Here is a 13,573-nt window from a genome sequence, read left to right on the forward strand (position 1 = left end):
ACATTTATCCACATTAAATTTCATTTGCCATTTTGTTGCCCAATCACTTAGTTTTGTGAGATCTTTTTGAAGTTCTTCACAGTCTGCTTTGGTCTTAACTATCTTGAGCAGTTTAGTATCATCTGCAAACGTTGCCACCTCACTGTTTACCCCTTTCTCCAGATCATTTATGAATAAGTTGAATAGGATTGGTCCTAGGACTGACCCTTTGGGAACACCACTGGTTACCCCTCTCCATTCTGAAAATTTACCATTTATTCCTACCCTTCGGTCCGTTCTTCTAACCAATTCTCAATCCATGAAACTATCTTTCCTCATATCCCATGACAGCTTAATTTACGTAAGAGCCTTCGGTGAGGGACCTTGTCAAAGGCTTTCTGGAAATCTAAGTACACTATGTCCACTGGATCGCCCTTGTCCACATGTTTGTTGATAATTTCCCCTTTAAAAAGTACCAGTTATGTATGTTTGAAAGGCTTTCTCACCCCTCCCCCCGTACCATTTTTTCTCTCTCTCAAAAAAGAAAAGTGAATGTAATACTTATAAGAGGTGATAGTTGACTGCCCTTGTGGCTGAATTCCTCTTTGTCCACCAGTGACAGTAATAGTGTAAGCTTCCTGACACCACTTCATGGACAGGGTTGAGGCCTTAAAAGAAGAGAGGTTAGTTTGGTCTTTATGTTCATTCAGTACTTGGTTGCTATGCTGAGAATGTCAAAAATGATGTAAATTATATAAGGTTGGGTGTTGGTTCCATGAGGTGCATATGTAACCACTAGGCCTTGGACTGAAACCAGTACTGCATTTCACAGAGCCTCTGTACAGTGGTCGGGGTTAACATGTGGAATTGGGCTGGATGCCCATCATAAATTAGGTGTGGAAAACTCTGTATTCTATTATTAGAGCCATCTGACCACCAAAATATTAACAATAAAGGTCTGAATTGTGCTGCTACAGCGTGTCCATTGACTTCAACAGGGTTTTCAGATGAAGTGAGAGCATAAGTTTGTTCATAGTGTTTTAAAGTAATGAAGAATGAGCCATTTGGTTTTTCACATAGTTGGTTCAGCCAGGTAATAAGTAGTGCTCCCAAAGTGACTTGTCTTGGGGATATTTTTAGTATCTCAATAGAATGTAGAGCATTGGTTCTCAAATTTATTTTTCGCAGACCACCTGAAAATTGCTGAAGGTCTTGACGGACCACTTAATGATCTTTCCAAATGTTGTTTGTACCGTTAGCTAACTATTGTAAAGCGCTTTGGATAAAAGCACTGTGTGTGTGTGTGTGTGTATTATATAACTTCATAATTATTAATGTTTTTTTGTTCTACAAATAAAAGCGCACAACTCCTATTTTAATATCAGTAGTCTTAGCTTTCTGATGTGTTGGATGTGCCCTCTCTCCCCCACCGTGGCAGTCCCCGAGCTGGGGCTGGGGAGGAGGGGGGTCTCTCCCCCTCTTTCCCACTGCAGCAGCCCCTGAGCTGGGGCTGGGAAGGAGGGCCATCTCTCGCCGCAGCCCTGGAGCTGGGGAAAGTCGCCTCTTTCTCTGACCGCCACTGCCCTGCATTTCCCAAATCCCTCCCCCACCATTTCCTCTTCCCCCACTGCCCCCTCCCACCTACACCTTATTCCCCCAAGGCCACCACCTCACCTTACATGTGCGTCTTCTCCAGTGTCCAGGCACCTAATTAGTGGAGCCGCACCCTTGAGTCTCCACTAATCAGGTGGGTGGCCCTTCATTGTTCTGTGTGCGGCCGCCCAGGCATGCACCTTAGAGGGAACTAACCGCAGACCACCTGAATGGAGCTTGCAGACCATGGGCCACAGTTTGAGAACCTCTGGTGTAGAGAAATATGAAATGACATTACTGCTATGTGCAGAGTAAGACTTCAGTACAAGTCTAATCTCAGGACAACAGACTTGTTCATTAAATAGCTGAGTATATGACAAACATCTCATAAATTAAATGTGGCTTTATTTTTTTTATTGGAGTCAGATTGATGCGTGTATAACCTCTATTAAATGAGTGCAACAGAGAAGTGCAGGGTAGAAAAATGTCAGTTAATACAATAAAACTGTGAGGAATTTTCCCTGAAAGTTTGAAATGTTGTTTTCTTTTAATCTCTACTTGACAATGGAAATATTGATTAAGGTGTTCTTCATTATTTCAGAAAGTATCAAGGATGTTATTGGGAGGAAGATTAAAATTTCAGTGAAGAAAAAAGTAAAGCTAGAAACCAAGGGAGATAAAGTGGATAACAAAATATTGGTAAGTACAGTATAGTAACTCTAATTAAAGTAGACCAACATTTAGGAGAAGCTCATTTCAACTATTGTTAAGAAACTAATTCTCCCCATGGAAAATTTGTCCACATGTACTCTGAACTATGTGTCACTTGTTTTCTCTATTTTCTTGCCTTGTGTGTTTGAAAACTGTGCATGTATTTCTAGGTTGTTGGTCAGAACTTCCAATAAGTCATTCTTGTTGTGGTCTGACAAACTATTGTGTGAACATATCTCAAAATAAAGGGGACCGTTTGTGGATTCCTTGTGTTCCTTAAACTCTTGTGGACATCAGTGGGAATTCTGAGTGAGCAAGAAACACAAGGTCAAACCTATAAAGAATTGTATCTCTTTTAAGAATTTTTAAACTGTGTCAAACACCCTGTTTCTCTTGAGGCTACGACACTGCCAAAGAGTGTAACACTAACGCTGTCTAGTCTTTTAAGAGACTAATCTATTATTTGTATTTGTTTGTTTTGCATAGGTTGAGGATATTATAGTTAAAAGTAAATGTTCTTTGTATGTGACCCTATCATTATTTCTAAAACTGTCCAGGAGGAAAAAGTAAAGTTAATCTCATTCAAATATATTTTCCTGTTTTCTCAAGGCTAATATGTCTGTCCTTTTAGATAAGCAGAGAACTGTAGTAATGTGATGGTACTGGTACATATTCTCCCCTTGCATACTTGGATGTGTATTTAAAAAAAAAACAAAAAACAACCCATCACAACCCCTGGGCCTTCATTTGCCAGTGTGTTTGATACATGTATGTGGGGAGAAGCAGAGAAGGATAACGAATACAAAGGACTGTAAGAACAGATTTAACAATTTTATTAAAGCTAATGTTAAAAAAATTATATAATACCTAGGTTGGGAAAAGAGTGCCTGTACATCTGGGTATAGTGCTTAGATTATCCACAAATATAAATTTAGTTTTCAAAAGTCATATGATACATAGAGTACATAATCAGCAATAACCCAAATTTAGGTGAATAGATTTAACAATACAGTTTAGATATTAGAATCCAAATACTCGGGTACATCACTCATGAAAAGTTTTACAGATATTTGGTTGTGGAAAGCAAAATATATCAATGAGAGGAGATTGTCCCTCAGTAATTGAGAATTAGGTAGGTTATCCATTTAGAAAATACAATCCATGAGGAAAGTATTTGTTACTTTCTTGATTGCACTTTACTACTATAATATTTTACAGGATATTTTGAAACAGGTTGCATTGTATCAGTAAAGCTGGCATAGATTTGGAAGTTTTGTTGCCAAGAGCAGATTCTTATAGTTCTGTGACAAGAGGCACTGAGTTGGTATTATTTATGTTTTGAAAACAAGTATTTCTTAAATCTAAATGTGTGAATAGTTTGCATTCTGTCTTCATAAAGTGTGTTGGTTATTCCTGGGCAGTATTGATGTTGATAATCGTCCACTTTTCTGTGAGAACAACTACTTAAGAAATTTGAAATATCTTCTGCGTAACATCTGTCCAAGGATCTTTTTATACGCAACTCTAGGGCCTACAATTTCTATTAGGTTGGGAATGTGAATGTTGATTGATAGCCACTATTTATTTGAAAGCCATGTTTACAGAGCAGGCTGACAGATTCTTTGAAGCAGTAACATTTGATTGACTTTTTACTTACATAGAATAATTATTGTTATCAATAGCAGAATATACTGTGGAAATATTGTCCTACTGTTCAGGATTAATGGAAAATACTCTTAAAAATAATAGTGTTAAGATTAGCCTGGGTCTGCGTGAAGCAGGTTTTATATTTCTTTTTCCAAGTTTTGTGACTTCATGTATGAATTTTTTAAATTTTAAATGTATAAACTTAAATTATGTCATGTCTGCACAGTGACCATTTTTATCCACCTACACAAAGTACATGGCAGGAAAAGAATGTCAGGCTTTCAACTGTAAGGGAAATTTTGAAAGGACATGAGTAAAACTTCTAAAAATGTGATGACTCAGATAATTTTGTCTCTTTTGAAATCTAGTCTCCTCTCCGCTGGTGATTTTAATGTTTTATGACTGGCTACATCTACCCCTTTTATGAGTTACACAAGTGTATGAACATTTATATAAAAATGTCTCATTCACTGCACAAGATGGACTGTGCTCTGGGGATGAACCACTGAAGGAAGCTGTTGTCTGTAGGACCCCAGCCTCGCTTGTCGCAGAATTTGGAAGGTGTGTACCTATTGCACACTGCCTAGAGGAACTCTGCTCAAAGGCATGAACAGAAAAAGGAGCTGATAAGGAGGTCTTGTGACGTGGTGGGGTTATGGGTGGGGTATGCATAAATGAGGAGGTGGGGGGAGAAAGGCAGCCAGAACTGCATAAGAAGTTCTGGAGGAGCTGGAAGAGGGTCTTCAGCAGGGCTGGCTCCAGGCACCAGCCCACCAAGCATGTGCTTGGGGCGGCGCCTGAAGGGGGGCGGTGCGGCGGGGCCCCAGCCGGCCGCGCCGGCCGGTCAGGCAGAGTGGAGAGCCCCGGCTGGGCTCACCGCCCTCCCCCCGGCGCGCCGGCTGGTCGGGGAGAGTGGAGAGCTCCCGCCGGGCTTGCCGCCCTCCCCCCGGCGCGCTGGCCGGTTGGGGGCTCTCCACCTTTCCCCCGGTGCTCTGGCCGCCAGGGAGAGCGGAGAGCCCCGACTGGGCTCGCTGCCCTCCCCCTGGCGCTCTGGCCGGTCGGGGATTGCGGGGCCGGGCTCGGCGCCCTCCCCTGCCGCACTTGGGGGGGGGAGGGGGGGCAGGTAGCTTTTTTGCCTAGGGCAAAAAGCCAGAGCCGGCCCTGGACTTCAGTCTGACATAAATCTAGGTAGGGTATGCCAGAGTCTCCTTCTTGCTGCAGAAAGAATAGGTGTTGGGGGAGTTTATGAACTGTGCCAGGTACATGGCCAAGATCATGGCTCCAAAGAGGAGCTGCCAACTAATATCCCTGGTGGGCCGTGGAACCACAGTGGAGTACAGGCTGGCCCACTGGAGTTCTCCCTCCTCAGGTGGCTGCAGGTCCCGCCACTTTGGTGTGAGGGTGGGACATGAGGGGCAAGGAAGTGGACGGTAGGAAGCATGAACATGTACAGATGTTTCCTAGGCATGGTTCGGAGATAGTCTGTCTGGATGTCATTCAGCGGACTTATTACTTATCGTGGGTGGCAGAGGAGGCTCACGGGGATCAGGGTTATGTATCTGTTGTGGTTTCTGGGAGACAGTGGGCCTAAGCCCACCCATAGCTAAAGACCCTTCCCTTTAACCAGTGAGGAGGTGCCAATGAACTCAGGCGACAACTGAATACTGGGGACAACAAATGAAAAAACAGTAATGGGAGTGAAGATCATAAGGTATAAATCAGGGATAGGTCCATCCAAAACTAAAAGCCTGTTCCCTCAGCCAAGGGGGCGGAACAACTGATACCAGGCTACTAGTGACTTCTCAGGACAACAAATAAAAATACAGCATCATTGGAAGTGAGGTCAAAGGTTATTAATGAGGGCTCCAGAGGGGGACACCAAGCAGAGAATCCCAGACAGCACCCACTGCTCCTCATAGGTGTCTAAGGAGTCAGTGGACTCTGTGTGGAGGCATGAATGGATAAGGGAATGGAAATAGGCCCCACAGAACACCTCTCCTCCCCCGTCCAGCTTCCTCTCCTGGTATGATGGATGGCTCACTTGGCCAGTATGAGAAGGAGGTTGACGAAGAGGTCTTGTGACTTTGGGGGGCCATGGATGGAGTGTGCTAGGACAGGAGCGGTGGGGAGAAAAACGGTCAGAACCTCAGTAAGCAGTTCTGGAGGAGCTGGACGAGGGGCTGTAACCTGATGCACTGTGTGGGGGTGTCCCTTTTGCTGCAGAAAGTAAAGTGTCGGGAGTTTATGAACCGTGCCAAGTACATGCCCATGTTCTGTGAAGGAGCCACCACCACGTGATGTCACTGGTGGGCCGTGGGACCAGAGTTGAGTGCAGACTGGGTCCCCTGGGGTTCTTTGCCCTCCTTTGGTGGCAACATGCTACTTGGTATCGGGGCAGGTCCTGAGGGCGGTAAAGTGAATAGTATGAAGCATGAGTGCATACAGATGTTTCCTGGACATGGTTCGGAGGTGGACTGGCTGTTTGTCATTCAGCTGATTTAGGTTGCATGTCAGCGGTGGCCAGGGAGGCCCACAGCAATCAGGATTGTATAGGCAGAGGCTTGCAAAAAGAGAAAAGGTGGTCTTGTGGTTTGGGCAGTTTGCTGCCCGGGGAAACTGAATTCTATCCCTTCCTCAGCCACAGAGTTGCTGTGTGATGCTGGGCAAGTTACTAAAACCAAATTTTCCCCAGGTGATAACTAACGGTGTTCTTCTTTCTGAGATTTCATTTGCAGAAATTCTGATCACTCTGCAACAGAAATCAATGAGAGCTGTACCTTGAATATAAAAATCGCTATATAATGTTAAGTACTCTAAAAAATCAGGTATTGGCCACCTCAAATTTGGTATCCAAAATTAATGGACATTTTATACCTTAATCTCTTTATGCTTCAGTTCTAATAGTGTGCAATGAGGAGAAAACAAAATATTGAATAACTATTCATTAATTGAGCACCATCCATCCTGTGCACTGAATGAGGCAGAGTCCAGTGGGAAAAAATATGTAATCATGAAATTAAAACTGTATCATAATATATAGGCACAAGGGGGCTGATTTAAGGGTGCACTTAATTCTGGTATTTCCTAACTTTGGAGTGCTTGACTTTGCAACCTTACCGCTCTCTTAGCATAGGTCTGTGTGCATTAAAACAGTGATGTTTAAAAATATATTAGCCAAGGGTTAACATATTTTGAAACACCACTCATTTTCACAGTCTATACCAGTCCAGAGAGGTTAAGTGATGTGCTCAGGATCACAGATGAAGTGTGTCATAAAGCTGGGAATAGAACCCAGGTCTTCTGTCTCCCAAAGCAGTGTTTTAATTACAAGACCTTTTATCCTTCCTTGACAGTAAAATAATACAAAAATACCCAATTCTTCAAGAAAATGAGATTATTTAAAAATTACTGTACTTTGCAGGTGGCTAAATGCACAAGACCTATGGCCTTGCAATGGAAAATATATTCAAAGTACGGCGGATTTAGGAGCATAACATTAGGCACTGAAGTTTGAAAGTTGTGACTTATGTGACAAGCTATTTTTCACTTTTTACAGTGAGCTTTTTGCTTCCGTAGTTTCCATTTGCCATTATTTTCAATTTGTCATAATGATGTGAGCAATAAACATGGTGAATGTGACTTACAGTAGAACTCCAGAGTTGCGAACACCAGAGTTACGAACTGATCAGTCAACCACACACCTCATTTGGAGCCGGAAGTACACAATCAGGCAGCAGCAAAGATAGGAAAAAAAAGAAGCAACAGTTCAGTACTATGTTAAACATAAACTACTAAAAAAAAAAAAAAAAAAAAAAAAAAGGGAAAGCAGTAGTTTTCTTCTGCAAAGTTTCAAAGCTGTATTAAGTCAATGTTCAGTTGTAAACTTTTGAAAGAACAACCTTAATGTTTTGTTCAGTTATGAACATCGCAGATTTATGAGCAACTTCCATTACTGAGGTGTTCGTAACTCTGAAGTTCTACTATACCTTAAATGCTGATCTCCAGTTTGCAGCCTTCAAACTGTCAGTCAGCTACAAGAACCTCAAAATTACTTCAATGAGAGTAGGATCATCTCTCGAGAATTTAGGGCCAGAACCTCAGCCCTAAGTCCCCCTTGCTCTATTCTGACAGAGCAAGGTGCACCTACAGCTGCCCTAAGTGAGACACTGGAAATTCCCCCATCTTGGAGGAATCCCACCCCGTCCCAGCCCCTCTTTTTCTCTGATGTGTGAGGTGATTCTGGAGGGTGGGTGCATGGCTTGAGTGTGCTGTGTTCTATTGAGCACCATCAGCATACCACCCCACCCTGCCTCCACAAGGGTTATTACAAGCGAGTGCAACTCAAAAAAGACCTGAGGCTGTTCTGACCAGGGTTGTTTGTGGTGGAAAAGCTGTCCTGTCACTGGAGAAGCGTGTGGCAATTGCACTGTGGAAGCCGGCTACTCCAGACTGCTACCGATTGGTCACTAACCAGTTCGGAATAGGAAAGTTGACTGTTGGACTTGTGTTGATGGAAGTGTGCAGGATCATTAATCGCATCCTGCTCTGAAAGACCATGACTTTGGGCAACGTGCGTGAGATTGTGGATGCACAATGGGCTTCCCTAACTGTGGAGGGGCAATACATGGCATGCATATTACAATTCTGGCCCCAGACCACCTAGTCACTGAATACATTAATCGCAAGGGGTATTTCTCAATGGTTTTCTAGGCACTTGTGGATCATTGTAGGCGTTTCATGGCCATTAACGCAGGCTGGTCTGGAAAGGTGCATGATGCATGCATCTTTTGGAACATTGGCCTATTCAGGAAACTGCAACCAGGGACTTTCTTCCCGGACTAGAAAATCACCATAGGGGAAGTGGAAATGCCCATTGTGATCCTGGGAGACCCTGCCTACCCCTTAATGCTGTGGCTTATGAAGCCATACACTGGGCACCTTGACAGCGGTTCAACAACAGGCTGAGCAAGTGCAGAGTGTGCCTGTTGAGTGTGCTTTTGGCCGTTTAAAGGCTCGCTGGTGCTGCATATATGGGAGGCTGGACCTAGCCAATGACGATATTCCTATGCTTATAGCTGTACGGTCCATAATATTTGTGAAGGGAAGGGTGAAAGCTTCACTCAGGGCTGGACCGCTCTTGCTCAGTGCCTGGAGGCTGAATTTGAACAGCCAGAGACCAGAGCTATTAGAGGGGCACAGCGCAGGGCCATAAGGATCAGGGATGCCTTGAGGCAGCAATTTGAAGCTGAAAAGCACTAATATTTGTTGGTATGCTCGGGAGTGCAGTGCTTGTAATGCTAGGAGGTGATTGTGATTGGTGCAGATGATTCACTATAAAGCTTTAAGAAAATTACCTGTTGCTTTGCAGGGCTCTGTTTGCTTTCAATTAATGGAATAAAGATTGCTTTCAAACCAACATAATTCTTTGATTAAAAAAGAACCACCAGAGGAGAGCGACAAAAAAAATACATCGGCACTGAGGGGGATGGGGGAAGGGAGGGTCCCAGGAGGAGGTGGGGTCCCAGGACGGTTAAAGATTTGTGTATGTCCAGGTATCATATCCAACATTCTCCTTTGGAGTACGGTGCAGCGGATACTGTACTTCAGCAGGGCTAAACTGCAGAGGGGCGGGTGTTGAGTGTCGGGAGTCTGCAGGGCTGGACTGTGACGGGGGAGGAGTGGAATGCAACCGGTACAGACTGTAGCCAGGAGGTTGATAAGAGTGCGTTGGCGGTGTCTGGGGGGGTGCATGGGAAAGAGTTTTGCGACAGCGGCTGCAGGGGAGGGCGGCCGCGGAGCTGCTCGGTTTGTAGTGCTAGTAGTGCCTGGAGTGTGTCCACTTGGCGCTCCATAACTTTTAAGACCCGCTCCATGGCTTCGTTCTGACACACCGCGTTCTCCTTTTGGTCCCTCTTCTCGCTGTCCTGCCACTCCACTGATTTAAAACACAGCCGCTATTCACATTCCTGTCACTAACTGGCTGACCCCAGGCAAGCACACATGAGCCACAAGACCCCCAAAATGGTAAGTAACCTCGGGGGCAGGGGAAATCAGTGTTCCAGGCTTGTACTGTACACTGGGCACGTGGCTCTTGGGGAGAGCCAGCACTGTAGGGGGGGTCTTATAATCATTCCCCCATTTTCCACAGGCTGTGTTCATTATGGAAAATATCTCGCTGCTGAGGGTGAGCAGGAATTCAAGGGAGGGTCTTCTCCAAGACTGAGGCTTCTGCCCTGGCCCTTATGCGGATTTCCTGTGTGCAGCAGTGGTCCCGTGTTGTCCTCCCCTACCCCAGTGACGACAGAGTGGCATGGGAAAGTTACCCTTAATGGGGCAAGAAACAAAGCAACTCTGCCAAAGAACCTGCGGCAGCGGATCGCACAGTATCTCCATGAGAGTTTCGTGGGGATTTCTGAGGCAGATTCCCATGAACTGAGGGAGTCAATCAACTCCCTGTCCTGCCGCTCAGTCTAGGCATGTGGTGGTACACGCATTATACAAGTATCAGGGGGTAGCCGTGTTAGTCTGTATCTACAAAAACAACAAGTGCCACCAGACTCCCTTAAAGACTAATGGATTTATTTGGGCCTAAGCTTTTGTGGGTAAAAACCTCAAGACACAAACCTGCTTTCTGCAACCCTCCTGCTCTCAACAACTCGCTTCAGCAATTCCCAAAATCAAAGCCACTTACCAGGGGCCTCCTCTCTTGTTTGCGTTTCACCAAGCTCCGACAGCTGTGACTGGCTAGCTTCCTCCGGGGTAGAGAAGAGCTCCTGGCTGCATGCGTCTCTGACCTCCGAGTCGTCCTCTGTCTTTGGGTCTCCCACCCCCTCCACATCCTCGTCCAATATTTGTCCCAGAGGGGACCATCATGATCATCTAGTAATCTGACCTCCTGCACATCACAGGCCACAGAATCTCACCCACCCACTCCTGTAATAGGCCCATAACCTCTGGCTGAATTACTGAAGTCCTCAAATCTTGATTTAAAGACTTCAAGTTACAGAGAATCCACCATTTATTCTAGTTCAAATCAGCAAGTGACCCATGCACCACACTGTAGAGGAACGCAAAAAACCCGCAGGGTCTCTGCCAATCCGACCTGGGGTGAAATTCCTTCCTGACCCCAAATATGGCGGTCAGTTAGATCATGAGCATGTGGGTGAGACCCACCAGCCAGATACCTGGGAAAGTATTCTCTGTAGTAACTCAGAGCCCTCCCTATCTACTGTCATTGTTGGAGACATTTGCTAATAGCAGTCGCAGGTGGGCATATGCCATTGTAGGCAATCTCGTAAGACCACCCCCTCCATAAACTTATAAGTTCAGTCTTGAAACATGTTAGTTTTTTGCCCCTACTACTCTTCTTGGAAGGCTGCTCCAGAACTTCACTCCTCTGATGTGGAGGAAACCTTTGTCTAGTTTCAAGCCTATCCTGGATTGCCAGTTTATATCCATTTGTTTTTGTATCAGCATTGGCCCTTACTTAAATAACTCCTCTCCCTCCCTGGAGTTTCTCTCTGTGATGTATTTATAGAGAGCAATCATACTCCCATCAGCCTTCGTTTGGTCAATCTAAACAAGCCAAGATTCTTAAGTCTCCTCTGGAAGGTGGCTTCTCCATTCCTCTGATTATCCTAATAGCCCTTCTCTGCACCTGTTCTAGTTTTGAATTCATCTTTCTTAAGCATGGGAGGCCAGAATTGTGCACAGTGTTCCAGATGAGATCTCACCAGTCCTTTGTACAATGGTACTAACACTTCCCTGTCCGTACTGGAAATACCTCACCTGATGCATCTTAGGATTGTATTAGTCTTTTTCACGGCCACATCACATTGGTGACTTAGTCATTCTAAAATTGACCAGTACACCCAAGTCTTTCTCCTCCTCTCTTGTTTTCAACTGATACATTGCCAGCTTATAGCAAAACATTGTTAGGCCCTAAGTGCATGACTTTGCACTATTAAATGTCATCCCATTTGTTACTTCAGTTATCAAGATTGTCCAAATCTTTTTCGTATGATATTCTGATCATCCTTTGTATTGGCAATCCTCCTAAGTTTGTGTCATCTGCAAATTTTATTAGCACGCTCTTCTAGAGCTTAGGGGAGCTTGATAGCTTGTCTCTTTCACCAACAGAAGTTGGTCCAACAAAAGATATTACCTCACCGACCTTGTCTTTCTCAAGTCACATAATAATGACTGTGATAATTATGTTAAATGTGAAGGTTCTTTTAGGATAATACTGTTTCCTCTCAGTTTCCCTGGAACTGAGCCTTATGACAGCTATGTTAGTGCATGCCTATGAGGATGAAAGGAAAGTAGGAGTCAGTTTGTTTTTTGTTTGTTTTTGTTTGTCAGTTTTGTGTGTTGTTGGTTTTGTGGTTGTTTTTGGTGCGTTGTGTTTTGGTGGTTGTGGTCATTGGGGTTTTTGGTTGGTTTTTGTATTTTGGATATTTGACTCCAGAATAGACAATTGCATGAGCAATTTGAGAGTATAGCGTTATGATTACACCAGAATAGCAGCTCATTTGCATTTTCTTTATTCTGGTTGTGGGCACCAGACATAAGTGACAGTGAGCAATTAGCACTCATTTATTCTCCTTAACGCACACCAAGTATCTACTTCTGTGCTATCACTCAGACTTGCACACACTCCTGTCTGTGTTCTGGAGAGTGAAAATGTAAGCACAAGCTGATCTCTAGTGCCTCATTTTACTGTTTTAAAAGCTGTCAGGAATAAAGATAGGTAGGAATTCAGTCTGTGTCCAAATGGTTCATAGAATCTCTCTTGATTTTTCTCAACACAGAAAACTCAAATGCACCACAAAACCAATTATAGACCAAAGATACATCCATGATATTTTAATCCTCTGGCCAGACGCCCTAAACACTCTCATAGATTTCCACCACAACTTCAGCAACCACCACCCATCCATCAAACTTTCTCTAGAACACTCAGTATCAACTTCCTGGACACCACAATGAGCAATGGAACCCTACAGACAACTATATACAGGAAACCCATGGATCACCACAATCACCCCATACATCCTGTAATCACCTCAAACACACCAATAAATCTGTTATCCAGCCAGGCACTCAGATACTACAGAATTTGTTCTGAGGAGAAAGTCTGGGACAGACACTTTAATAGATTTAAAACTACCTTCACCAAACAAGGATACTCCACCAGAGAAGTAGATTGCATCATGGAATGGGCCATCCAAATACTCTGAGAGTACCTACTTCAGAAGTATGGAAAATAACACACCTCTGACTGTACACCTCTAGTTATCTGCCACCCCACATTTGAACCTATATAGGGTATCATTAAACAATTACAACCCTTACTCAATGGGAACCCCATCCTGAAATAAATCTTACCCGGACCACCTCTTTTGGCCTTCAGACAACATCCCCAGCCTCACCAAGCTCAGCATCAGAAACAAGTTCCCCACAGACCAGGACACATTAAGTCAAAGTGGCCCCAGTCCTTGCCATAAGAGGTGGGAGATCTGTAGACATACATCCACTGCTATGAAGATCAATATACCCCACAACACACTTTTCAAGATCCATGAGTTCTACGTATGCCTTCACAACATGTGGTGTATCTCATCCAGACACTAAATCCTGCAGT

At 44.2% G+C, this 13,573-nt stretch overlaps 1 protein-coding gene across 1 annotated transcript in view; it reads left to right on the forward strand.

The window, feature by feature from the left end:
- CARMIL1 (capping protein regulator and myosin 1 linker 1) overlaps positions 1–13,573 on the forward strand; it is a gene marked incomplete in the record, with an annotated part of 248,761 nt that overhangs the window by 6,940 nt on the left and 228,248 nt on the right. Inside the window, 1 exon segment of the mRNA XM_034762444.1 lies at positions 2,174–2,271. Within this exon segment, the coding sequence (XP_034618335.1) occupies positions 2,174–2,271 (98 nt within the window).

Source organism: Trachemys scripta, chromosome 2 (genome assembly GCF_013100865.1).
Source record: "Trachemys scripta elegans isolate TJP31775 chromosome 2, CAS_Tse_1.0, whole genome shotgun sequence".
In the NCBI taxonomy this organism is placed as follows: Eukaryota; Metazoa; Chordata; order Testudines; family Emydidae; genus Trachemys; species Trachemys scripta.